The 25979-nt window shown below is 48.7% G+C and overlaps 2 protein-coding genes across 3 annotated transcripts; one reads left to right on the top strand and one right to left on the bottom strand.

Annotated features, from left to right (window-relative positions):
• Window positions 1–550: 550 nt before the first annotated feature.
• On the bottom strand, window positions 551–25855 carry LOC143368918 (43 kDa receptor-associated protein of the synapse homolog). 2 transcript variants are annotated; one of them, XM_076812140.1, is made up of 10 exons: window positions 25559–25855; window positions 6443–6659; window positions 4423–4574; window positions 3607–3785; window positions 3313–3472; window positions 2114–2314; window positions 1935–2033; window positions 1676–1867; window positions 1367–1566; window positions 551–1274 (listed from the first exon to the last, which is right to left on the bottom strand). In XM_076812140.1, exons 3-10 carry the CDS (start codon window positions 4516–4518, stop codon window positions 1067–1069), a joined length of 1335 nt encoding a protein of 444 aa, XP_076668255.1. In that variant the 5' UTR covers window positions 4519–4574; window positions 6443–6659; window positions 25559–25855; the 3' UTR covers window positions 551–1066. The 2 variants fall into 2 exon arrangements, with proteins under 2 accessions (XP_076668255.1, XP_076668254.1); XM_076812139.1 differs by lacking the exon at window positions 25559–25855 and adding an exon at window positions 7290–8249 and having other exon boundaries at window positions 3607–3753.
• On the top strand, window positions 11679–23156 carry Nau (myogenic-determination protein nautilus). Its single transcript, XM_076812162.1, has 5 exons — window positions 11679–12846; window positions 13356–13749; window positions 13898–14068; window positions 16255–16333; window positions 22534–23156. The coding sequence occupies exons 1-5, from the start codon at window positions 12497–12499 to the stop codon at window positions 22677–22679; spliced, it is 1140 nt and encodes a 379-aa protein (XP_076668277.1). The 5' UTR covers window positions 11679–12496; the 3' UTR covers window positions 22680–23156.
• Window positions 25856–25979: the final 124 nt, after the last annotated feature.

Raw genomic sequence — 25979 nt, forward strand, 5'->3', positions numbered from 1 at the left:
TAAAAAAATGAGAAAATGCTGGATAGGACAGTTTAACTAAGGAGGGCAGTATAGTAGTCACACATGCAGCCTATGGGCGGTATTCTCAGTCGCTACTTATTCTTAAGCAAATGCTTAAGCATTCGGCATCCTTTACTAGCTACTAGGTTAGTAGAGAATGCCGCATGCTTAAGCATTTGCTCAAGAATAAGTAGCGACTGAGAATACCCTATAACTTGGAAATTCAAGGAATCCGATAACGCGATTCGATCGATTGGTATTGCAATTAAATATACATGCAAAAGTAAAGATCTGGTTCTATGCGCTTTCCAAATTCACCGAAGGAAACATAATCTTCTACTTGTAAATTTCACGATACTGGTACTCGCGATAATTGCGTAATGCTTGTTCCGATACTTATTAACTCGAGAATGAGACAAATGTGAGACTGTAGAGTTGTAGACGTATACGCATACTAAGGTAGGTTAGTTTCGATTACGCTAGTAATGCGTAAAGATATCGCACTCTGCAGGATGTAAACGGAGGGGGAAAAGTAACGGAAGAAGGCAAACGATGTGGATGTGCATTTTTATTGCCATTAAGTCTTTTCGCATGGTGCTATTTTCCTTTAAACTGTTTTCTTCTAATCTGTTTGTAAAGTAATTCGGTAAACCGTGGTGGTAAAGAACATCATCTAATCGTTTAACGGTGTAATGGTTTAACGGTTTAATCGTTTAATCGGCCAATTGCGGAAATTCGATCTCCCGTACGGGACAGAAACTCGGAGGAGCCGTGGCTGCCGGTGGTGGTTGGTGTTGGAAAAATCTGTGCCGACTATCGTGGCGATCTAATCGCGATCGCATTGAGATCTGATCATTGCGGCCTGTGGCGTCGCGCGGCGTCGCGTCGGCTCCTCGGGGTACGCGCGGGTCTTGTGCTTGTCGCTAGCTCGCGATCGTGCGCGTGCTCGCGCGATTCTCCTTTCCGCGTTACCGAAGGACGCGCACGAGCGCGCGACCGGACTAGGTTTTTTTTTCTGAAATCACACCTATACTCGATAAAGGTAGATGGGTAATTATAACGCAGATCAAACGCTGCTCGTGGCGTGACAGTCGTCCAGCGTGGCTAGACTGCTGGCTCTCAAGGATGCCAGACTCAAGGAACTGTGATTTAAAGTACTCATGCCGTGTGGGTCTTCGCAATGCAGGTACAATCGTGAACTAACAGACTTGTGACAGTCGGGGCACAAACGTTTCTTCTTTTTATCACGTCTCTTCAATATGTCGTACGCGCACCTGTAAATCGCGGAGCACAGCTCGGTTAAAGAACGGGGAGAATCGAGTAGAGTGGCGCGTCCAAACGTTGCATATCGCGAGGCTCGTATCACCTGGCGTGTAATATGTGAGAGCAGGGCAACGCCTCCAAGGAGTCGGCTTCGAGGCCGAAGGGCTCGTTACAGCCACCGCATCGTAGCTCCAAATCTTCCTCCATCGCCGCGGCTAATCTCTCGTGATGAGCCTTTTGTTCCTCGTCCCCGAGAGAGCCATAGATTCGAGAGAGCCTGGACCTTACGATTCGTACCAGGAACTGCGTTCAACAGAGCCATTAGAGCGTGGAACTTATAACGTGTACGAAGGGAGGAAAGTTGCGCGTACGCCGCGCCGTACACACTGCACAGCGGCAAGGCAAACGTTACCTTAGCACCGACCGATCCAGCCACTTCGAGCAATCTCGTGTTGAACTCCAGAGGACGACAGTTGCATATTTTGTGCTGGAGACGAAGAGCCTCGAGACACCTCGCGGCACCGTCCATCGCTTCCATTTGGCAGAGCCGATCCCCGGTCGCTGCCGCCGATCCCATAGCGCTCTCGTACTGCCGAAACGCTTTCTACAACGACACAGTCGGGGTAGTTGCCCCTGGCAAACCTGCTCCTGCTTATCCTACGTTTACTTACGCTTATGTCGGACTTTTTCCTATAAATGTCTCCCATTATTCGTATACTTCTCGCATAACTTGCTTGATCTCCGGAGACGAGCGACAATCGGGTTGCTTCCTGCGTGAACGGTCAGAAAATTAAACGCAACCGTCATCTGCATCGCCTGCGAGTAGGTGCGCTAGATGCATCCAACCTACCGAACAATAATCGTGGGCATCGCCGAGCTCTCCTTTCTTCCGGAGCGCCGCGGCCATCTGGAGAAGAGCCGCTCTGTGATGCCGCGAGTTTAAATCTCCCAGCTGTAAACTTCTCGATAGATCGTACGCCCGTGCCGCGTACCTCGCGCTTTTGTCGGCGTCGTGTAATCTGCAGAAAAGCTCCGATAGGCCTACGTACACCTGCGAATCAAACGGTATCGGAGACCGCGTGCTACGCGACTACGTAGGTACGTCTGTTTCACCGGCGAACGGGGAGTGGAAACGAACGGAGAGGTAGCAGCCGAGGTTACGCGAGGTTCCGCGTCGGCTAGTGCTCCTGATTTCTCCATACTTTTTGGTTCTCGAGAAATCAGAAATCAGATCATATTTCTTCTCGAGAAATTGAAGAGAATATTGCAAAAAGTATATTTTTGGAATAATGTTGATAATATTTATCAATAACACAAGGAAACTTTAACCGAATGATTATTCCTGTCTAATTTGTACAAAACTTGTGTAATTGAAAAAATAGATATTAAATGTAATTGGTAAATTTAGTTATTTAATACAAAATTTGTGCAAAGCGAAACATTACTTTTTGGTTTTAAAATTTATTTTTAAATAGCACAATGCGTCTAATGTAGCGTCAGCGAATCTATTTCTTTTTTCTGGCAAAATCTGTTACTGTTATATTTTCACGTTTTATATATATATATCTATCTTAGCTGTTAAATGAAAAATGCGTCTTTTGACCCTTTGGAAGAAATTCTGGATCAGGCAAAAATTTTATACGGGACACAATAGTCTTATCTCCTCTTTTCTATATTTCTTCTTGAATAGCCACAAGAAACTCATTAGGTACTTCATTCAGTATGCAATTTTTCTAAATCTTTAAATCAGAATTTAAGAGCGCCTTCAGCAGTTAGTAATATCGAATCTTCTGTACTGTGATTTTTTATTAGAATTCATATAGGTTCTAATGTTATTAATAAGATGTATTATAAATTGTAGATGTGTTTATACGTTCGCGATTAACTAGTAATACATTCATTTACGAAAATAAATGAGATTTATAATATTTTTCCTAGACTTAAGTTTCTCGAGAAATAAAAAAATAATCAATTGTAAAATTTTTCGAGAAATTCTCGAGGAAGCACTCTCGAGAAGGAACACTAGCGTCGGCGGAAAGCTACACTTACTTGTAGTTCCAACGAAGGGTCTTGTATCGAATGAGCAATTTTGTGGGCTCTCTGAAAAGCTTCCAGAGCTTTGCAAAATCCTGCCAGCTCCAAATGAACTCTGCCTACGGTTAAATGAACCAATCCAGCGGTAGCGCACTGATCGCATTCGTTGTACAAACTGCAAAGGTACAGAGTGGTCTAGAGGTGGACGAAGACGACGGGACGCACGGTTCTGTTTGCTCGTCGGAAGTTGCAACGCTAGCGCGCCAAATGGAATGGAATCGGTCAGGCTTGAAAGTAGAATCTGCATACCTGTGCCGGGCGTAATCCAGGGCCCTATCGAGCGCGCCCAATCTTTCGTGAGCCCTTGCCAAGTTCAAGTACGCTTCTGCTCGCATATTCGGCGAATCCAGCTCTTCCGAAATGCACAGTTGCTTGTGACCGAAGTCAATGCTGTCCCTGAAATGACAGGATTTCTCCACGTCCCGTGTCTTGGAACGAGAAAGGAAGGAGAAGAAGATAAGAGACGGCAAACGATGAGCCACGATGCTCGTAGGTATACGCTCACCGAGATGGATCTTTTGCGAATAAGGTACATAGGTACGTAGGCGCAGATACGCTACACGACACTCTCGTTTCTCGGAGCGAGAAACCACGCGGAAACGCTTCGTTACCGTGTCAAGGATTTTCGAGCTTCTCCTTCCGACTCTCGCGTCTCGCGAAGTAAATACTATCTCTCGGCTATCATCTCTCTATTAAGCTCTTTTACGTTCCTGGTGGAGGTTCTTAAGGGGAGGTTCCGGTGTCTAGAGCCCATAAAAACAGGTGATCTTTAGGAATTAATTGAAGGAAAGCTACTACATATAATTTAATGTGACTATAATTTAATTTCTGGCCCCTTAATCGAGCTAACGAAGCAGGATAATTTTAGAAAGTACCCGATAGATTGGAAGCTACCTATGCTCCAACATATTCTCGTCTGTTGCCTCTAATCTTTTCCTTACCGGCCTTTCGATTGCTTTCGAACGAATCGAAACGAGGAAATAGAATACGAGGGTGATTGAACGCTTTGGCAAGTGCTCTGTCTGCTACTCTGCGAGTTTGCCGATGCCGCGCCGCAACAGATACCTGTATTTTCCCCAATCCATGTAAGCTTGATACAGGTAACCGAGGAGAGCGAATTTGTCTTCTCGCTGCCTGATGTTCTTCAGAGCGCCCCTCCATTTGCGAACAGCAGCCTGCTGCTTGTGGGCACGGTACAACTTCAAGCCCTGTTCAACCTAAAAAGGAAGGGAGATTTTTTATACGACCCTCTGAGATAAAGGTACCTATGTACAGGGGTTGAAACGAGAGTCACGGGTTAGGTGCATCGCACATATTGTGGGAGTGCGAAGACTGTTCGATCGACAAAGTATGTTTGGGCCAAAGCGATTGGGATCGAGAGCGGATGTTTATAGTAGGATATCGAATGCGTCAGGGGTGTGAGGTTTGAATGGTTTCGTCGAATGCATGCGGAGAGTTTGGGTGACCCGAGTGCGTGTCAAGAGTGTGTGTGTTGTAAGTGTGAATCTCGGGGAGCGCAAGATAAGAATGGATGAAGTCAGTCCTGCAGAGTCCGTCGAACGAGAGGCATCATCGCCTGAACCTATTCTTTATAATAAATAAGCCTTTTTTTACTTTTCCACGAGTGTGCAGTTTACTCCTGCCCTGATCACCTAACATCCCTACAATATTATAGGTAGGCATTGTCGATTAGCGCGCGGCGCGTGGCTAAACGTGGCAGGGAAGGTCATATCGATTCAACCCTGAACTTTCTTCGTCGATGATTTAAGATCCAACGATCCCGTACGATACATATAAATAGTGCTCGACCTCGACGATACCGGGAGGGGCGGCGCGGCGCGGGCGGCGGCGAGCAAACAGGCTCGAGGAAGGTGACACGATCATGCGTTCGGTGTGATCGAGATTTGTCTCGTTAACGCGATTCCGCGATCAACTGGAAACCCCTATCTTCCATCCTTTTCATCTAACAATTAGATAACCGTTTATCCCAGCTGTTTCTCCACTGCCTAAGTAAGTAGTTCACCCCTCAACGACCACCTCGGTATCTGGTGCGGGCCCTAAGTTTTCCACTGGTCGCCCACCCCCGTATCTCCTACGGACCTTAAAGGTCTGCGCACACATATCCGTTCCGTGTCAGCTCCGTATCCGTGGTGCCAGTGGTAAGAAGAATAGGGGCAGAGGGTCTCTTAACGGATACGGAACTGACACGGAACGGACATGTGTGCGCAGACCTTAAAGCCGTATTTCCTATAGGGTAAAGGACCCAATTACTGTCAGCTTAAGCTATTTTACTTAAAATAACGAATAAATAAACGATGCGAATTCAGATTACAAAAAGAATTATGTAATTCAACCTATAATCTACGCTATAGATTATATACTACAGTTTATTTATTCGTTATTTTAACCCTTAACTGGCATCCTGGGGTCGCTCGTCACCCCAAGCACCCAAAGTTCGATGTACAATTTTCGGTTGTCTAAGTTGGCAAACTGAGTTTCTAATTAATTTTAAAATAATAGTTTAACTTTCCACGCTTCCATTATTTTACACATTACCTAAGATGAAAATATTCATAGTGGTTGCTCTAGTGTCGACTTCACAAATTTCTGTGTCCCTTTTTATTTGGGGTCTGCCACGACCCCAGTATACCAGTCACGTTTGCCGAAAACAGTATACCAGTTAAGGGTTAAGTAAAATAGCTCAAGGTGACAGTGATTGATTAGGTGACAGTAATTGGGTCCTCTACAGCCCGGGAAAACAGTGGAGGTTTTCGATCCGAGGAGCCGGGCCAGTCAGTTTTTCGCTTCAGGGGTCGGTCGTTGAGGGGTTGACCAGCTATCTAGCTACCCTAAGCGCGGATCTCAAAGAGCTCCGTGCCTGTGCGGAGGTCGAGGCTGCAAGGGTTGGAAAACATTGCGCGTAGCGTGACCAATGACCATTGCCATCGCGTGCACCAGCTCCGCGGCACCCACTCGACAATGACCGAGAAAAAGCGTGCGCCGAGGTCGCGTATCGACTAATCAGCAACACCATCGAAATAGCCGAGGTCAGCATGGTACCTACACGGTGCAATTGCAAACTCACCCGCCTCCGAGCCAAATGCTGATCCAATCGCCGCCTACAGCCGATCAGACATTCCCACAAACCAGCGCTGGAACGTCCGTTCTGATAATGGCCGTTCCCGTTGGAATGCTGCTGGCCATAGTCCTCCTCGGCGAATTCGCATACGTCGAGGGGATGACGCGACCCGTCCGGACTACCCAGCAACGCGGTCGCCGACAGCTGATGGCTGGCCGGACCTCTGCGGATTGGTAACAGTGATTGGCGCGCGATCGATCGGAAAGCAGACTCTCTCGCGCGACTTTCGTTGGGATTTCGCGGTCACGGGACAAACACAGAGGCGCAAGCACCGCTTCGTGTCGTTACTTTACTATAAACCCAGCGAATGCTATATATATATACAGTTATCGTACTGGCTCAAAAAAGGCTGTCCTGCGTTCCACCTGATAGCGCATATTTCGATTGAGCGTAGGGTCTCGGCGTGGGATCCTGCTTTGTGCAAATTCGATCACGGAATTTCAGCTCGCCCCTCGAAACGGCGCGGCGCGACGGCGCCTGCTAGCCACGGTGGGCGAGGCACCTGTGACCTCTTTTCCTGACCTATATACGATGGAAAGTTGGCGAGTACCTAGTACCTACCGCAGCGGCAGTCCCCGCTTCCGTTCCATTTCTTTTTTCTTTCGCAGCAAGGATCAACGCTGCGGTAGAGTTTACGTACCCCCCGATCGAATCTCCACCCTCCCCGTTCCAGGCCAACGAAAGAGCGCTAAAGAGTTTACTGGCACGTGAATCCCTATCCAAATAAGAGTCGCGCAGTGTACGCCTAGCTACAATATCTCTCCGTAGTCCTCGCTCTCAAGTCGATACTTGCCCGAGATAGTCTCTCGACGAGATAGATTCCCATGACATGGCTGCGTCTGCCTTCCCTCGTTACGTTTCCCGTCGAATACCTTCTTAAATATCCTCGCCAGCATATCGATTGTCCCTTTCTATCGGAATACTCTTCGTCGCCAGCGACCCTCCGCAACGTTCGCTAGCCATCGGCTCCACCCGGTGCGTGTCTTTCGGTTCTTGTTCGCAAGTCCGCCCGTTATCGGGGTCAGCAACGTGGTTCTCCTCTGGCAATGCGTCCTCTCTCTCCCCCCCGGAGCTCGCTACGCCGACATTCCGATTCCGTTGGCGCGTTGCGACTGTCTCGCGAAAACCACCCCGACGAGGATCGATTTTTCGCAGCGAGATCCAAGCCACTAGACGTCGAAGCCGTTCGTGCCTTCGCCGCAGGATCGGCCCGGTTCTATCGGCGATCCGTGGTACAAGTCAGTTACGACGTTTGAGGTAGCTCCGTTTCGGCTCCATCTCCGCCCCATTGCCGACGTCCTTCCGTCCGACACGGTTCAAGTTGCGCGCTGGACAGACTTGTTGAAATCGACGGAGTATAGCGCGTTCGCGGCGATCCGGGGAAAAATAATTTCTGCCCCCCCGCCCGCGGATTTTGTACTTGAGTTGAATTGAGCATCGAGGGAATAGGTAAACGTACTTTCCGAGGCTTATCGCGGCGGAGTCGACCTGCTCGCGATTGCGATAAGGACGAGGGGAAGGATCAATGGGCTCCGGGGGCAAACGCGGCTGCGAGCTTGCTTGCGGGCCGTAGCAGAGAAGAGGAGCGCATTTCCCATCGGTAAATAACTAACGATGCGCAACGTTTATTTTCGACACGGGTATCGGTGTTCAGTCGCGACAGCCGCCCTTTGCGATCGAACTGGACAAGTCGCGGCATTTAAGTTCCACCACTTGTTTACTATAATTCCAAGCGACCGGCGCTTTCTCCCACCCCCTCCCCCCCGACAACTTTCATTATCATTAAGCGCGTAACGTCGTAAAATTTATCATTCAACAATAACGGATCGCGTAGACACGAGCATTCGTGTGTATGCACGTAGGCATTTGCATAGTTAATACATCTACCGCAGCCTGTACACACGAATATAAGCGCGTGCGCACGTGAACACATACACGCGCAGACATACACGCGCGCGCAGCAGCAGGACGCGTACGCACGCACATGTGCGTGGGAGTGTGTGTGAGACAGTGCGTATATATATGTATATATAAATATCTCTATGTAACGACTGATTCAATCAACGTGTTCAAAGACGCGTAGTGTCGGCGACGCACCGCGTGGTTAACTCGTCGGTTTCATCGGCTGCGAAAGGACCGCTTCTTTGATCGCGATCGACGACGCATGTGCGCGGTAGTATCGTATCGGCTTAGGGTCGATATCGTATCGGTGAACACGCTCGCTTGTTATTCGGCCGCTCGCCTGACCGTTTGTCCCCACTTGCCCCGACGCCACGACCGCGTTCGCGTCGATCAGCCGCGGCGAAATCTCGCGGAAACAGCTTGGCCCGGGAACGCGGGGCCAAACCGAAAAGAGGCACGCGGGAATCTGTGGCGCGCAACGGCCAGTAGCCGAGAAGGAGTTAGCGTACTCGGTGCGCTGTGGCATCCAACGAACGGTGTCGACGCGAGTCGATTCGTCGCGTCTCGCGCGATGCTGCTCGACGCACAACAGCCCTGCCGCTTCCGCCCGATTAAATCGTTGAGCAGCTGGTGCGGTGGAGGCAAACGAGCCGATTCGGAATAGTAGCGCTGAGGGAGATCGGCGAGTTTCCACCCTGATTCTTCGGGCAGTCCTCAAGATTTAAATCTGGCGCCCATCTCGAATCGAAGGATCGAGGACGTTTCGGATTTAAACGGCTAACACGGCGTTTCGCGCTCGTTGAGTAATAAGCGACGATCTTATTCGTTTCGAGGCGTTTCCACATGCCGTTGGTTGCTCGACGTATCGAATCGTCCGTCAAGACGACTGTCCCGTCGCGTCTTATGAAATGCTTCTTCTTCTTCTTCCTCTTCTTCTTCAGCTTCTTCTCCCCCTCCGCTCCTCTCCGCTCTTCGCCCCTGGGTCTCTTCGGCTGCCCGTTTATATCTCTGTCGCGGGACCTTGCGTTTCCTACCGCGACTGGGGAACGAATCAGCCACCGGTCACAACCAACTTCGGCGATAACGCGGTCAAAGTGTTACCCTCGGAAATGAAGTCGCGACTCGCTTGTTTATCTGTCCGTTCGCTCGTCGGTCCGTCTGTCCGTCCGCGCGTCTTTTCGGAAGGGTTAACCTCTGCCGCGTAAGGGCTGCTCGCGAAAGTCAACCGGCAATGGTCGGGGTAGAACTGTCGCGCCCGAGCCGCAGCAGCCCGCAACACACGACCCGACCGATTCTCTTTCCTCTTCTCTCCTCTCCTCTCCTCTGCGCTCCGCTCCTCTCTTCTCTTCTCTCGGCCTCGCCGCTCCATCCCTCTCCAGCCCGCTCCTCTCCTCTCTCCTTTCCGCTAATCTACTCTTCCCTCCTTACCCTCCAGGCCAACGTTCACGCTTTTCTCCATACGCCCCCACTGCTCTGCCCCGCCACGTTTTACCTCGATTCCCCCGCCCCCCTCTCTCTCTCTCTCTCTCTCCTTTCCCCGATCATTGCTATACTCCCCAACCCCTTCGCCGCCCGACCCCTTTACAGCGAGGTACACGTACCAAGAGAAGCCGTGAGCGTGAGATCTCTTCCGTATCCGACGACAGCCCACATCCATGTCTACGTACACGTATAGGGCAGCGGAGAGACTATCCCTGTCAGACCTGTCGGTGATTCTGATTCAATCCTCTGGACTTTCCGCGTTTGCAGGGCCCGTGGGTGCGCGCGCCAAAGCGTTCTCAATCCGTTGGCTGGTCAAATGGGCGGCTAACTGGCGAGTGAATCGCGAGGATAGACGAGAAGGAAATAGTTGGCAAGTTTCGACTGGAGAAATCCGCCGTCGGGGATTCGATGGGAATGGCTGGGAGTCTCGCGGAGCGACCTGTTCCCCGACAGGATCCGGCAAGGAGATCGCATCGGAAAGGGGCAGCAGCCCGAGCCGAGCGGTCCACCGCGGGGCTGGCGCTTCCATAAAAATGGGCGAGGCATTGCCCTTTCGTGAACTTTCGGCGAGCTTTGGCGGATGTAGGTATCCCAGCCGACCGAATCCTGAACGAAGGAGAGCGTGACCTGTTTTTCGTCTCGCTTCTCTCGGATCCGGACCGTTCGCCTTGCGCGATTCACCCTCCTCGTTTTCGGCACGACGAGCCCCGATCCGGCCCGAGATCTCACGAGGACTGTGCCGCTACGGGGGTGCGGAACACCTACAGAGTCACCCCTACGCGTCACTTTCCTTCCACGCTACATTGCTAACGTATTCCCGCCGCGCGCGCGCGCACCCTTCCCAGCATACTCGTTATGTACTTCCTGCGATCATCCTTTCCGAGCGGCGAGCATCACCTTTGTCGCGGTGGACTGTTGTCGTCCTCGTCTTTGTCCTCGTCCTCACCCACGCCCTCCTCGCCTTCGTCCTCGCCCCCGTCCTCGTTCCCGTCGTCCGTTCGATCGATGAATCGGCAACCTTCTTGGGAAATGTCTCGGTTGGCGATTGTTGATTAACCACGCGACGCGATTCGCTAGCCGGTGCGTGACTCGCCCTCCACCCTCGCTCGCTCCCACGATCGCGAGTCGCGCTTTCATATTATTTTTCTCTATGTAGGTAAAGAGGTTATCGGTTCAAGGCCGATTCTAGCAATTCCAGCAATCCAACCGGCAACTCGCGTTTCCATTCCCTTCTGCTCCACCGTAGCCATCGAATTCCTGCCGCTCTTCGACTTCTCCTCAGTTCTCGCCTGCTTGTCTAAGCACAGCCTACCACCCCAACGGTCACTCTCCATCGATTCCGTCGCTCTTCTAACCCTAAAGTCAATTCGAAGTCTGAGCTTACCGATTGCTGATCCCAAGGAAGCAAAAAAACCCGCAGAAAGAAGAGGAGTCGAGACGCCAGATGAACCGAGCTTATACTTTAATCCAACTAGCCAACTACCGCTCTCCGTTCGCCTGGACTAGAGCCAGAATAATTTTAGCTCGTAGTTTGATCCGCGAGAAAAATTCTCTGCGAGCGAAGTAAATGGATGGTTTCGAGAAGCGACGAGACGCGAAGCGTGCAGCCACGTTCGCAGGTACCTCGTACCTACGCGTATGAGCGATGACAGTAGGTAGGAGTATCGGGGAAACGATCGCAGCGAAGGATTTAGGCTGCGACGGCAGCGCAAACCTTTTCGCCCGGAATGCGCGGTAGGTGGTGTTTCGATTGATCCAAGTAGGTACATACTACGTGTCTCGCTCGCGGTTCCAGCCTCTTGATACGCGGGAGAACTCGACGGCGCGAATGCCCAAGGAGCTGCAGCTGCGATTAAACCACACCCCGAGGGATGACTTGGCCAGCCATTAGGTCGGGCTAGGAAAGAGAAGAGGCGGGACGGCGGTGGATCCGAGAGGATTTCGATGGTCCCTAATTGGCCGGCTTCTGGCCGAAAATAGTTCAACTGGGTGTGACCGGCCACAAAACTTGGCTCGTAAACTATTCGAACGGCGCTGGGCGATGCGCGTGTTTTGGCGGGCGCGAAACGTGTACGCAAGCGCGGCAGCGAGCGCGAGCGCAAGCACGGGTGCGCGGCTACCATCCGCTACGGGAGTGTACGGGCGCGTACGAGCGAGCTTTTGCGGCCGCCACTCGCTCTCGCTCTCGCGTACGCCGCAGGGCCACGCGTCACGCGCTGCCTCCCAAAAAGCCCGCTGCTTTTCGCATCCGTCTCCTGCTCGGAGGATTTCGTCTGGCACTTTCCGCCGTTTCGTCTGATCGGGAACCGTCCACGAGCTAATTAGTCAGGCACGAGCTACTACGTCGCGCGTACTGCACGCCCGTAGTTAGCCGTCGACCGGGTGAATCGGGTTCGATGCCGCACTCGGTATGAAGATCGTTTCAATCGCCAGCCGCGATTCGCTTGTTGCCGAGAGCAAGTACATGTTCAGTGAAGTTTCGGAGGGAAGAGTTTCAAAGTTTGCCGCCGCCCTACCCGCTTCCAAGGAGCTAGGTGGCGAAACCACCGAAAGGGAGGAACGATCGAAAAGTGGAGGAGGCTCGTACCAGCAGGATCACTATAGAAATACGATACGATGACCCTCGTAACGGACGCGTTGTCCTACGCGTGTCAAGCCGCCTACCAGGCTAGACCTTCGTCTTACGACTCGTACCGGCATCATCACCTCCAACTTCGACATCATCCTCCTCACGGACATCACTATTACCATCGCTTCCATCACCACCGCCACCACCATCATTATCACAACCATCACCATCACCGTCGCCGACGCGGCTACCCGTCGTCTACCGAGCAGCCGCCAAGCATCGACTACTTGCAAGGATACCTGCAGCTCCAAGGAACCGTGGACGAGGAAGGAAGAAGCGTCGGCCAGGCGGTGGAGAACGTCTCGCAACTAGAATCCACGAGTTCGCAGCGTTACCGGTAGGATCATTGTCTCGCGCAACCTTTTATCCGCTGCAACGACCCCGTTCGTTCGGCTTCTCCTTGGCCATCGCACAGTGGAAGCGAAACCCCGGGTCGAGTGATCGCCCGCTCGTTATTTTCAGCGAAAACGCGCTGATAGCCTTGCCGCGCGTTAAAGCATTTTCACCTCGTATCTATCTCGCGTTCCCTTTACGTACGTACTCGAGTCTCTCGTCGCACCGATCAAGCTACCAGAGCCCAGAGGCTCGCGCGTTACCCGACCACCTGGAACGATTCCAATCCGGGAGACTGTCCTCCGTGGGACTGTGCCGCTCCGCTTCCACTTAGGTGCTACCTATCCCTATAACCTCGGCGCGTGCCTGATGCATTCGAGATCTTTTCCATTCCCATCGAAAGAAAGAAATGAAAAGCATCGAGCAATAGCGGAGGAAAGGAAGGTAGAACTGGGGCTCGTTAGCCGGCGGAGAGCCGAGGATCGGGTATGAGGATTTGCTATGCATCGACAGGTTGCAGTCATCTCGGTATGTTCTGGATTCGGACGACACGTCGTCGGTGGTATCGGGGGATCCTACCGCCGATCTTGACACGGTGTCTGTCGAGGCGGAGGAGAGCAACGAGGGTAACGATTCCAACGGACCGAACGAGCCAAACGATCCAAACGATCCTAACGAGCCGGACGAGCCTGGCGAGCCCAGCGAATCCAACGAAAGGAGCAACGAATCGAATGAGAGCGAGCTGAGCGAGCACGTACCTCATCCTCACGTGGCGCTGGACGCGACAGCGCCGAGCCACGGGGCGCGCAGATGCCTCCTTTGGGCTTGCAAGGCATGCAAGAAGAAAACCGTGACCGTCGATAGAAGGAAAGCGGCCACCCTGCGGGAGAGAAGGCGCTTGAGAAAGGTCAGTACCGAACCGTTTGTCTCTTATTACACAGCCTCCTGTTTAGCTTTTCTTGCAATCACTGCTTCAGCCACCACCTCATCAGCCAACCACCCACCAAGCACACAGTTTTTCGTCCAATTGCTCCGCCTCTTTCGTCCCGTTACAGGTGAACGAGGCGTTCGAGGTTCTGAAGAGGAGGACGAGCAACAATCCTAATCAACGGCTGCCGAAAGTGGAGATCCTACGAAACGCGATCGAATACATAGAAGGTCTGGAGGCGCTGCTGCAAGCTGACGGATCCTCGGCCACCCAAGATCGTGGTTTAGCCGAACACGCGGTAAGTGGATTACTGGCTAACCATTCTTTCCTAACGAAACGGAGGTCAAAGATGCGCAGGTAAGTATCTATGCGGACCTACATACACGATTGCACGCGCGACGGTGTCGCGTAGCGTCGTCCGCTTTGCCGCACGCGTTAACAGACAAGACGGGGAAACGGAGCACCAGGGAGAGAGAAGTTTGATCGTCGTTTCCGCCGATGGAGTGCTGCTCCCGCTATCGGTTTTCGATAACCGCCGCTCTGTGTCCTCGCGCCTGTCAGAAATCGAAAGCAGGTACCTATGAGTGGCAGGGAATCGCTCGGTATTTTCATCGCTGCAGTGAAATGCGTGTAGTATTCGCGAAGCAACGGCGTAAGTAATTCAGAACCACCCCTTGGGTTAGCCAGGAGATTCGGACGCGTTGCGCCGCGATGCGCGCCGGTAAAAAACGCCAGCTACTTAAGTACTGCTTTCGCGCTCTGACACGGAGCGCCGAGTTCGCGTCGAAGCTTTATACGTTGCCCACCGAAAGGGTGGCGAAGGGTATCTGGCTCTTGGACCAGGATCCGCGCATATATCGTAAACTGTGCGCATGCATAGGCCCGGTAGGTACGTCGGATCGGAGTGGAAAGGTTCCGTTGACTGGAGGGAAGGGAGGCCATGCGAGCACACGCGTCCTCGTTGGTGCGTCTCGGGCGGAGCGGAAACCGAGCCACTTCGGGACGCTTCCCGAGGGGATTATACAATGAAGTATATGTATTTCTCTGGTGTTTCGCGTAAAGCAGTCGGCTCGTATTCTCGCTAAATATAAACTCCATTTTCAAACGTAACCGCATCAGCCACGGTTGTTGCAACATCAGCCGTTGCAGAACTCCAAATCATCAAGCGAAGACAATGCGAACATTTGCACGGCATTTGGTCTCTCACCCTCTCGTTTGCATTCATCGGTGGCCAGGCGACGAGCACTTTTACGCTTAAAAGCAGGACTTTCCCTTCGTATCCTAGGTCGTCCTTGTCGGTGGCAATAGAACGGCAAGGAACGACAAAACACGAGGACAGATATCGGCAGAGATTATCCTCTGCTCACTGTCAGCGAACAGCAAATGAAGAAGTTCGCGATTCTAGACGCTCCACGAAACAAACTCGAGGTTTCGCTCGCTCGAGGGATTCTATTCCAAAAGAAGTAGATGCATCGACCTCCGGCATCGAGGCTGGGAAGCTATCTTCCACAGCAAACACCGCGCTTATTTAAAGCAGCTGTTTTAGTCGCGAGTCGAGGCCGGTTAACCTACCCTACTTTACGATAAAAGCTTCTCGATTCCGCGTCCTGTCCCGTCCCATACTCTTCCATTTTATCCCATCTCGTTGCCAATTCCTCGTCCCAGTAGAGCTGTCTCTCGTGATCCGTACTCGGTGGCTACTGGATGCAAGGAAACGTCAATAAATGGCAGAAACGTGGAAGGTGCCTATTATAGAGCGAATCGACGATTACCTGCGACTGGCTGCGCCGCGGCTCCCCGCTTGGCGGGCGCCGTGTTCTTCCCGTGGAAATGAATCTCGGTGCGGAAGACTAGTTGTCAGTGCTAGTTTCTCCTAACAAGTTGCAAACGCGCGTGGATGCATGGACCAATGCACGATTCCGGGCCGCGGACAGCGCGGTGAGGAAACTGCTTTCACTCCGAGAATAGTTGGCCGCGACGCCGCATATAGATGCGCCGAAACAAATAAAGGAACCCGAGACGGATAAAATGTGTACGGAGTGTTTAGTGGTCTGTAGAGTGGAGGAATGAATGAGAGAAAGAAGGCGCATGAGATCAGAGAACGCGACGCCGCGCCGCGCCTCGCCGCAGCCGTCCGGCCCGTGAGCATTCCAGCGACGAGCCGCAGAGTAGGCTTCTTCAGCCACTTAGTTCTACTATCCTTTCTTCCGATTTCTCTTGTCCCCGGGAAACACGAACCACCGCGACGTCCGCTGGGCGCGGCACAGCCGCGAGCTTTTACCGTGCAGGTGCATACATCTATGTTCGGCTAGCGAGCGCTTAACGAATTCGCTGCGCGCGTGTCCAACGTCCGCCAGGGTTCGCTCGAATTCGATCTGTCTCTGTTCCGGCCCAGCCTTCGTCCGCTTTTCCACGGCCCCTTGTCCGGTGGAAGAGCCTCGTCTCCTCGCGGCTGCAATGAAGACGGTGCTTTTTTATTTGCAGGGCGCGGATTCACCGCGGTACATGACGGAAAGACTGAGGCAATTCTCGGATCCTTTGGCAAGGTTTCAACCCATCAACGGTGAGTGAGATTCTATCCGCGAAACGGTAATTTTCGTTTGCGTCGCCGGTGAAGTGCGCGGAAAGACAGGAGCCGTCTATTAAGGAGCGCTCCGCGCGCCGACCGGCTCATCCCGTCCACGCTTCCAAAACGGTAGATCTGCTCGCGATACTGGTATTTTTAAGCAGATTAATGCCAGACACGAGACGGGGCATTAAGCAGATCGGTATTAATGAGTTTTGTCACCCTTGAGTGACACTCGGTTTCTGTTCGGTTATACTCGCTCTATAGATAGCCCACCCATGAGGCCGGCGAGCTTCCGAGATGCAACGCTCCCCCAGTAGAGTGGCTCGCTCTCTCGCGCGACGGTCTTGAGACTCGTAGCGAGCCGCCGAGAGCCACGCGGCACGTGCCACGCGTCACGCGCCCCGCCGTGCCCTACCCTCGCGTCGCCGTTCTCCGCGGAACGCAGGAACGCGAGAAAAGGACACCCTTTGTCGCATCGCGTTCGATCATTTAGCCCCGTTCCTCGCTATTTTCGCACGGTATTCCCAGCTTTCGTTTTTCCCAGCGGCACCGAAAATATGGCGGAATTAATTGGCCTACATCCTGAAAATAGACCAACAGCCGTATCCGTCTTCCCGCAACCTAGGACACGCGGGCTCGCTCGGTGCACCTAAAACCTGAGAAGTTTTCAAATCCGCCGGGGAACATCTGTTCCCTGTCTAGGTGGGCACGGTTTCGAAGGGGCTGTCCAGTCGAAAGAAGGGCGATACGAAGGGAAAGCAAAGGGGAATGTACAGTTGGCCCGCTTTGGATCCAGCGAAATAGAATCACGAGCGAGAAATCGCGGAATCTCGGCCATTAAAATAACTTGGGATTAATTAGCGCCAGCAAATGCCGGACCATTGGCAACCGTGGAACATAATTCAGCGCAGCGAAAGGAAAGAGTGTGCTGGGCTGCATTGTGCACCGGGGCATTGCATCGGGCTGAGCGCACGGGTATGCGCGTCGCGGGATAAAAAAGGCGATTTGAAATTAGCGGCATCGCGATCGGAGCGGGAAGGGTGGTGTAGGTGTTCGAGATGCTTGGATCGGTACATGGGAAACAGGGTGGAGGAGTCTCTCGTTAGAAACTGCAGCCTATAATTCACGATCGCACTGCACCGCCGCACAGTGGGGCACGTAACATGGGATTCGCGGAAAAAATGTCGTAACTTCAGTGTTTCTCAATATTTTTGAATACTTTTTTTTATATTATTTGTTAATAGACAAACGGTTATATGGGCAGCAACGTCAATAAAATTGAAGCATCTTTAACAAATGAAATAGTAATAAACCGAAGAAACGTGCACAGCGCACTCGGGTGATTATGTATTAATAACAGCCGAAGTTGCAAATAGTTGCAGCCAATTTTTTTATGGCTGTTAGTAGATGGTGTCTGCTTTCAATTAGTACTATCTAGAGCCCGGGGGAAGGCGGAGCTTTGTTTATAAACCTAAAAGAGTAAATGAAAACTTGAAATACTGGGTAGCTTCATTTGAAGTCGTATAGTGGGATTACGGTGAAGAATGTTCGAAAAATATTTATGTCACAAATAAGCTGAGACTATACACATTCGAAATACATGCGGTAAAAAAATATAAATATCTAGAGGAATTCGGAAAAAATTCGACAATCTCGTACGAATATTGACACGTTTCCCGTTAGAATACGAACGGTCAACTTCAGATGAATTTTTCTTTGCAATTAACACGAACATGACATATCTGTCATATACGTTAGATGCGTTGGTCTATTGGCTTTCAGGATACAGTGATGGATACATAAAAATACAACTTCTTTCCTCTCCAGCCCCACTGTGCGCCGCGCCTCCGCCTCCGCCGAGTCTGAGACCGCGAGGCGAGAAAAGAAAAAGAGTCGGCTGGTGGTCCTCGCGGTAGGAGTAGGAATAGGCATGGGCATGGTTGAGAGAACGAGAAACAAGTTCCTCGGTAGCGGTGCCAAGCGATTTACCGAACCGTAACCCACTCAGGCCTGGGCCCTGATCAGTTTAATTAATGCTCCGCTGTTGCGTGCCATTTAACGAGCGTTATTTCAAAATAGCCGCCGTTCCAACTGAACGCGCCCGTCTATCGTATCGTTCGTATCCACCCCGCCCAACGAAGCTCACCCCCGAAGGGAAAGTGTTTCGCCCTCGCGTCACCGTTGCGTTTCGCCATCCGCGCCGTTTACTATTCGCGAAAGGCCCCTACCGGCGGGAGCCGGTGGGACGTCGAACGATGAGAAAATTCAAACCACCCCGAAGTGCCATATATTGCCACGGTACATTAGTATGACGCATCGCCGCGCCGCGCCGCCGGACTATCCTTTTGCGCGACGCGACGGAACGTGTGTTTAAACGCGGCGGAAACTTGGGCCAAAATATGTACATGCATATATACTTTGCCTCATCCACGATCCGCTAATGTCTCTCGAAAATCTCGTTTCCTCAGCTGCTCTCTAGCCCTCGCCCCCAGCCTCCGTTCGTCTAAAGTTAACGTTCGATCCTCGGTTCCAGGGGACTCGATTCGTCCCCAGAGCGGAGCCGAGGCGATCGAAGTCTTTTAGCCACGGAACGGAACATCCCAATTCCTCGGGCAAAATTTCAACGTCGCCGTTGCGTCTCTTGCTAATGAGGACGAATCAAAGGTTCTTTGTGCGCCCCCGAAGACGCAACCCGCAAGAACGAGTCGAGCGGACCGAGCGCGCTCGACGAACTAACAATAAGTAGGGTCTTTGAGGACCGAAGGATGCAATTAAGACGTCTCGATTTACTTTCGTCGAAATTTAAGGCGAGATCCAACCTCGCCGGCCAGCTACTCGCGGACGAAATCACGCGATATACGTATCTTACGTGGTTACATCGTGCGCGTAACATTCTCTCAGTGGACGTCGATCAACGCCACTTGTTAAACCGCCTAGAACCACTGCGCATCGCTAATTATTCCCATTTCCGTTTTAACGAACCGGTGTTCTACGTTTAATTGTAAATTGCTTAAAGCTCGCTCGGTACAGTGCCACTGTCGCGATCGGCGAACAAACCATTCATCGGTTCTTTGGGGAGTTGACAAAATTTTTAAAAGTGTTTAAAACTGTTCATTATGATAAAATATGCTTGGAAAAAAATATTAATTTTTTGCTACACCTCTAACATGAAAGGAATGTAATTTTTATTTGAAATAATAAAATTGCCGCGAAAACGCACTGCACGGTTATGGGACCATTTGTGACGTCAACGTGCAGTAAACACAGAAAGTTGTGGTCAGGGAAAGTGAGGAGTGAATTTTTCTCACAAAAATAAGGGCGAATAAAAATTGTTATCAGCACTGTGCTGTTCCCTGTTGTGGGGACACTTCGATACGTACGCCGAAGAAGTTATTTATTCGTGTTCCGCTGGAAACAAATACTCGCGATAAGTGGCTAACTCTTGCGCGAATAAATTATCAATTTTTAATCAATAAATTATCAAATCGTATTTATGTTTTTGTGAAGACCATTTCAATGCAAGTAACTAACTTATTATTAAGTATCATTTATTATAACGAAATTCTTTTCCATTGCCAATAATAATATATATATAAGTGTCATTCGTCGCTATACATAAATCGCTGTTTACTGCACAATGACGTCACGCGCCGTGATTGGCGTTTGAGATCACGTGACTCAGAACTTAAAAACGTCAATTTTATTTATTAAATTTTGGTAAAACGAATAAGTGTTTTATTAATATTTCTATCATTTTAGGCTTTTCGTTAATAAATCTGTAGATTTCACTACTTTTCCCTTTTTTTTCTTCAAATACTGGCAACTCCCCATTAAGAACAAGAATACTTATAGTAAAAGATAATTACAGTAAGTTACGGAATAATAAAATAAATAAAAATTTAAAAAATTAAAAAACCCGACTGCTTAAAAAAACATTAAAAAAATTAATTTTTAATTTAATTTTCTTATTAATTTAATTTTTTTAATGTTTTTTTTATTAATTTAATTTTTTAATGTTTGTTAAGCAGTCGGGTTTTTAATTTTTTTAAAATTTTTATTTAATTTTTTTTAATGTTTTTTTATATCCTATAACATTCGGAACGTCAAGACAATTCTAAAGACACCTCATTTGTCCAAATCGGTGTATCCGTACAGACTAGAGCGTAACATGGACATACATACATAGCCTGATAAACACAATACCCTCCTTTGCGCGCCGCAGTCGGGTAAAAATGAGAAAAGAAGCGCTAGTCACGAACATAGATTTCCAGGTAGGCGCATGGGGAATAAACTACGAATTTCCATGATATCTACGTGGAAATCGAAACGACACCAGCTAATTTATCGTGGACGATTTCGGTCAGCTTCGGTGCGCGGAGTCGCGCGTCACGGTTGAGAAACAATTTACGCTCGATTTATTCCGTGGAAAATTAGTTGGCTTTGGCAGTAAGCCCCGAATGTTACGAGCGAAGACATATATCGCGAGGGAGACAGGATTGGAAAATAAAAGGAGGCCGCGTTTCGCCCGTGGACGAAATCTCCCGATCTTAATATTCAAAAACCCGGGCGCGCACCGGTGACGCAAACTCGGCTACGATTAAACATCGTTGCCGTCGGCAATTCTAGCCGCTGTTTCCAGCTGCGATCTACACGTAACTTTATAGACTTCCAGTATACCACTTAGTAGGTAGGGGAGACCGGGGCTGGTTCCCTCAAGGGGTAGGTTGACTAATTGTTAATAACTTTGCGCCGACATATACTCTACTGCGGAGAGATTTACTGTAAAGAAGTCGCTTCTACTATGCCATGCATTTATGTCCGACCTCGCGAAAGCACGTTTTTTAAAAATTATCAGCGTTTGTCGAAAAATTGACTACGTAAGTAAATATTTTTTCTTAAAGATTTTATTTTTTCACGCTCTATATAGTTACAATAGAATAGATGTTAAGGGACTATTTTAAAGTTGGTTTATTAGACGATCTATTGGCGTTGTATTTTTATTTATACGTAGGCAGAGTTGGGCAGAATTACAATTGAATTACTCCATGAATTGTAATTATAAAATAACTCAATTACATCGGATTCAATTACGTTGTAATTCGTAATTCAGATCTCGCATTCAATTAAAATACATCGCAATTCGTAATTGCAATGTATTTGCAATTGCATAGTGCAATGTAGTTGAATTGTAATTACGAATTAAGAGGTAACCAAATTGAGAGGTAATAAGAGGTGGGAAAAAAATGTGTAGGTAAAGGTTTCGAGCAGAAAAAAATTATTATGAGTGCTGAATATGGTATTATTCATAAATTTATAATATAGAAAGTGAAATAAACTCCTTTGTTACGTTTTTTCCACTTTTTTCTCACTTCTTCAGAGTTTCGAGCTGTAATTTAATTACATTGCATTTTAATTACATTGTAATTTAATTGCACGCTCAATTACAGTAATTAGGAATTGAATTAATTGAAAAGTTTGAATTACGTAATTGAGTTACAACGTAATTGAATTAGTATGTAATTGAAATACAGTGTAATTAAATTACAGTTTCATTCAATTAGCACAACTGTGTACATAGGTAATATAGATTATTTAAGTCAAAATAATCGGTCGGGGCTGGTTAACTAATTACGTTAATAAGGTTGAAATTGTTATTTTCTTATACACAAAGCGATTTATATTTTTTGTTTAAATTTCGCTATATTATAAGCACATTATAATTTATGTTTCACTTGAAAAATATTTCACTTTATTATTAAAATATGAAAGAAAGAAATTAATATTTATAATGAAACAATTCTTGTGCCATTGTGTTATTTTATTACCACTGAGATAAGTTGCTAATAACATTTTCTTAACTGATTGCACCTATAGTCAACCAACCCCGATCGTGGGGCTGGTTGACCAGCATGGAAGGTGTTAGAAAAACATTAAAATAGCTTAACTGTTCTCAAATTGAGTCAACTTCAATAATTTAATCAGCTAGCCAAATGTATGTCCTACGAAATATACTAACCGGTTTAACGACATTTCGCGCACATAATTTATTAAAAATCAAAAACTAGCCTACCAGCCTCGGTCTCCCCTATACTATTTTGAAAAGTCTATTTTGCAACATTCAAAGATCTTGGATCGATACGTATTCGACCTAAACTTCGCGAAGACTGATGGCATTGATTAATGTTCGTTCGCAGGATTCGACCATGCAGAGCCGCAGTCGCCCCAGGTCTGCGGGAGCAGTTTGGACCGCCTGAACATGATCGTTCAGAGTATCAACGAAACGTCTCGTCCGACCAGCGAAACGGCGCGACGCGCAGTCGGCACCCTCCCCACCAATTAGAACAAGGAAGACAGTATTAACTAAGAACTGAAGAGGTATCGCCGATCCGACCGTTCCTAGACTAACCACCGGCCACATCGAGTGGATGGATACCAAGTTCCTATCAATAAGTGGCACCGACCTGGTCACTCCGTGCTGTGCATAAGTTCCTCGCCAGTCGCCGATCCGCGCGTCCCGTTAAACTATTTCAACTCCTACGAAAATTCTATCCAGTCTGGATACTAACGTTATTCTCCGGTTCCCTCGACCTGCTCTGCTCCTCGAGGGAAATCTTGGCGCGTCAGAGAGCGCGCTAACGACGAGAAAACATTAAAAATTTGTCCGATCAACCGCGCGGTTCGTTCGCTTCGCGAGTCCCGCGTAATCTTATTTCTCCCTCGGTGCATCAACTGTATATAAGTACATATGGATACGTTTATTCGCGCTGCACAATAATAAAGATCAACCGGAATCCTTTAAACCCTGCAGGAAATAGACACGAATCATTGGGGAAAACGAACAGGCTATGTATAATAGTTCCCACGCCCGCGTTGAGGATCACGTAGCGTCGAAAGCTGATGGGGAAGGCAGATGTTGCGTACGAGCAAAAGGTCGGATCTTGCGTGTAAACACGAAAAATCACGCGCGAAGGAGAACTAGCGGAGACACGCCGGTGCGCGGTGTCTGTGTTTCTAGAGCCGACGCATCCTCCCTGGTTTCTTTCCACCCTAATCGCGCGCGCGGCTCGTCCGCCGAACCAAGGCAGCTGGAGTGTCCCGGCCGATTTATGGATATGGCCTCGCATTGGATTGTCGGCATCAGCAAAGCTTCCAACACAGGAAATAGACGGGCCTCTTATAGACTGGTAAATCGGAAAGCTTGTCAAGCCCACGTATCGACGCCTCGCCTCGCCGCGCGTCGCCCAAACAGGCACGCATAGGTGCATTGCGCATCGCTCGAGAGACTCGAGGCGACGGGACGCGCATCTGTCCTCGTCGTTTAAGATCCGAAGCTAAAAGTTACGTATCAGAGTGGCTCTTATTTTCGAGACTTGAATTTTCTTCGGGGCACCCTCCAGAATAGTTTGAGCCCAATCGGGTAAGGGGAATGGGGTCTAAAATATTTAAATAATTATTTAACAGCTCGCAAAATTGATTTTCTGTAATATCCTCCAAGTTATTGATTAAATCTGAAAATATGTCAACCAAAGTTCATGGAGTTCGAAAAATTAAAAAGAAAATTTTTTTCTCTCAAATTTTGAAAGTTTAAATGCTCCTCGAACACCTCTTATTTATGAAGGCGAACAAAAACATGGATTTTTTATTTTTGAGGACTATTTTTTAAACATTTAAGGGGGGCATATACTGAAATATGCCAAAAGGATATACAATTTTTTGTCCATATTTTCGGTGTTTGATATGTCAGGAATGTTTCCTGAAAATTTGGGACCGAAATTCGCGAAAATATCGAAGATATAGAGATCACGATTTCGAGAGAAATGCGTTTGAATACCTCACTTCTGATGTTTATATCTTCCATATTTTTGCGAATTCCCCTCTCAAATTTACATTCATGACATATCAAACACTGAAAATATGGAAAACAAATTATCTTTTTGGTATATTTCGGTATATGCCCCTCCCCTAAACTTTAAAAATGTGAAAAATCAAAAGGGATTTTGTTTTAGCTTTTCGGACTTTTTTTCGAAAACCGTTTGTCGCGCGAGAAAAAGTAGTACAACATAAAAGATGCTCCGTGTCCGGATCTACAACTTTTGTTTCACATATTTTTTTAGTTAATCAATAATTTGGAGGATATTATAGAAAATCAACTTTGTGTGCTGTTAAATTTAAATGTTTAAGAGCCCAGGGGCATCTTTTCCCGTTATCCGATCGGGCTCAAACTTTACAGATTTTTTTTTATTATTTGGAACCATTCTGGCGGGTGCCCAAAGAAAATCTTGAAAAATTTTTTTATCAAGAGTAAATAAGCGCCACCCTAGTACATATTCCTGCCACAGCCGACGCCGCGGCCGTTCCTGGACAATCCCGCAAACGTCCGTGATGCTTGGATTCCAATCTTTTACGTAGCTACATATGTACCTACTTGGAATCCCTCGATGCCAGCCCCTACTCCTGCGTAACAATCTTCCGACGTAGCATTCTCTAAATCTGATTCGATTATTTCGCGTATCATCGTTCTTACATCGAGCAAACTCGTTCAGTCACCTGCCTGCGCAACTCTGCGCGTTCTTAACTCGATGTTTTGCGGTCGTATTGCTTAGCACAGGCATTTATTCAGACGTTATGACACCACACCTAAAATCTGTGTATCGATCTATCGGAAGATCGTAAGCGTCGCGTTGCGCCGTCCAAAACAACTTGGAAAACTAACAGCGGAGACAAAATTTCGTCAGAGTTTCTCGACCCGGCCACCAACTACTGTAATTAGGGGAAAAGCGAGAAAACGCGTTGGGATTTGGCATGGGGGTTACCCAACATTAGCCGAAAATATCCATGTCGCGGGAGTAAGAATAGTTGGGGGACGACATAAATATTTTTGGAGTTACTGACCCGTCAAAACTCGCGACACTTTGAGCCGAGCATGTGCCCCTCCGATAAACGTTCGAACGCTACTATAACCCACTATACCCCACCTTGTAAGTACACACTCTTAACCCTCGTTCCAACTACCTACTTACATGTACATAAAGTCCTTCGAACTATTCAAGCGCGAGCAATGTTTCACCGTCTCCGAAACGGCCAGCTAACCAGATCACACAGAATCGAGCGATCCAATTTTTAATCCAACTTAACGAGAAAAATTTAAAAGGATAACGCGTCGACCGGTTCGTACCTCGTACCTACACGAGGTTATTCACGATTCACACTCGTTCTTACCTCGTTCATTTCCTTTGTCACGTTTCTCTTTCTACTGCTGTTCCAGCTGGCCGGAGTGGTACTTCGATACGGTGGGTCCTCTTGAAAAATGTCGGTGGTATAATTATTTTATAGTGCCATTGAGCGATCTTAATATACATATGTGTGAACATACATAAATATCAACGCTTTACACTTGTTTTACGGAACTATGTAAGGGGGATAGACGCGATGATCACGTCGCGTCTTGTGGCGAACTTGGTTGTCGCGGTACAACTAGCGCCAGCTATCGTCTCCTCGGTTACAACAATAAGAATGCCGGCAGTCGGCTCGGTAGGATGGATCTAAATCCGCCTGCACGCTACCTCCTCTACTTATACGCTTGAAAATTGATACGCAGCAAACGTAAGTCATTGTAGATGAAAAAGTACGATCAACTCGA

Source organism: Andrena cerasifolii, chromosome 5, assembly GCF_050908995.1.
Source record: "Andrena cerasifolii isolate SP2316 chromosome 5, iyAndCera1_principal, whole genome shotgun sequence".
Lineage (NCBI taxonomy): Eukaryota > Metazoa > Arthropoda > Insecta > Hymenoptera > Andrenidae > Andrena > Andrena cerasifolii.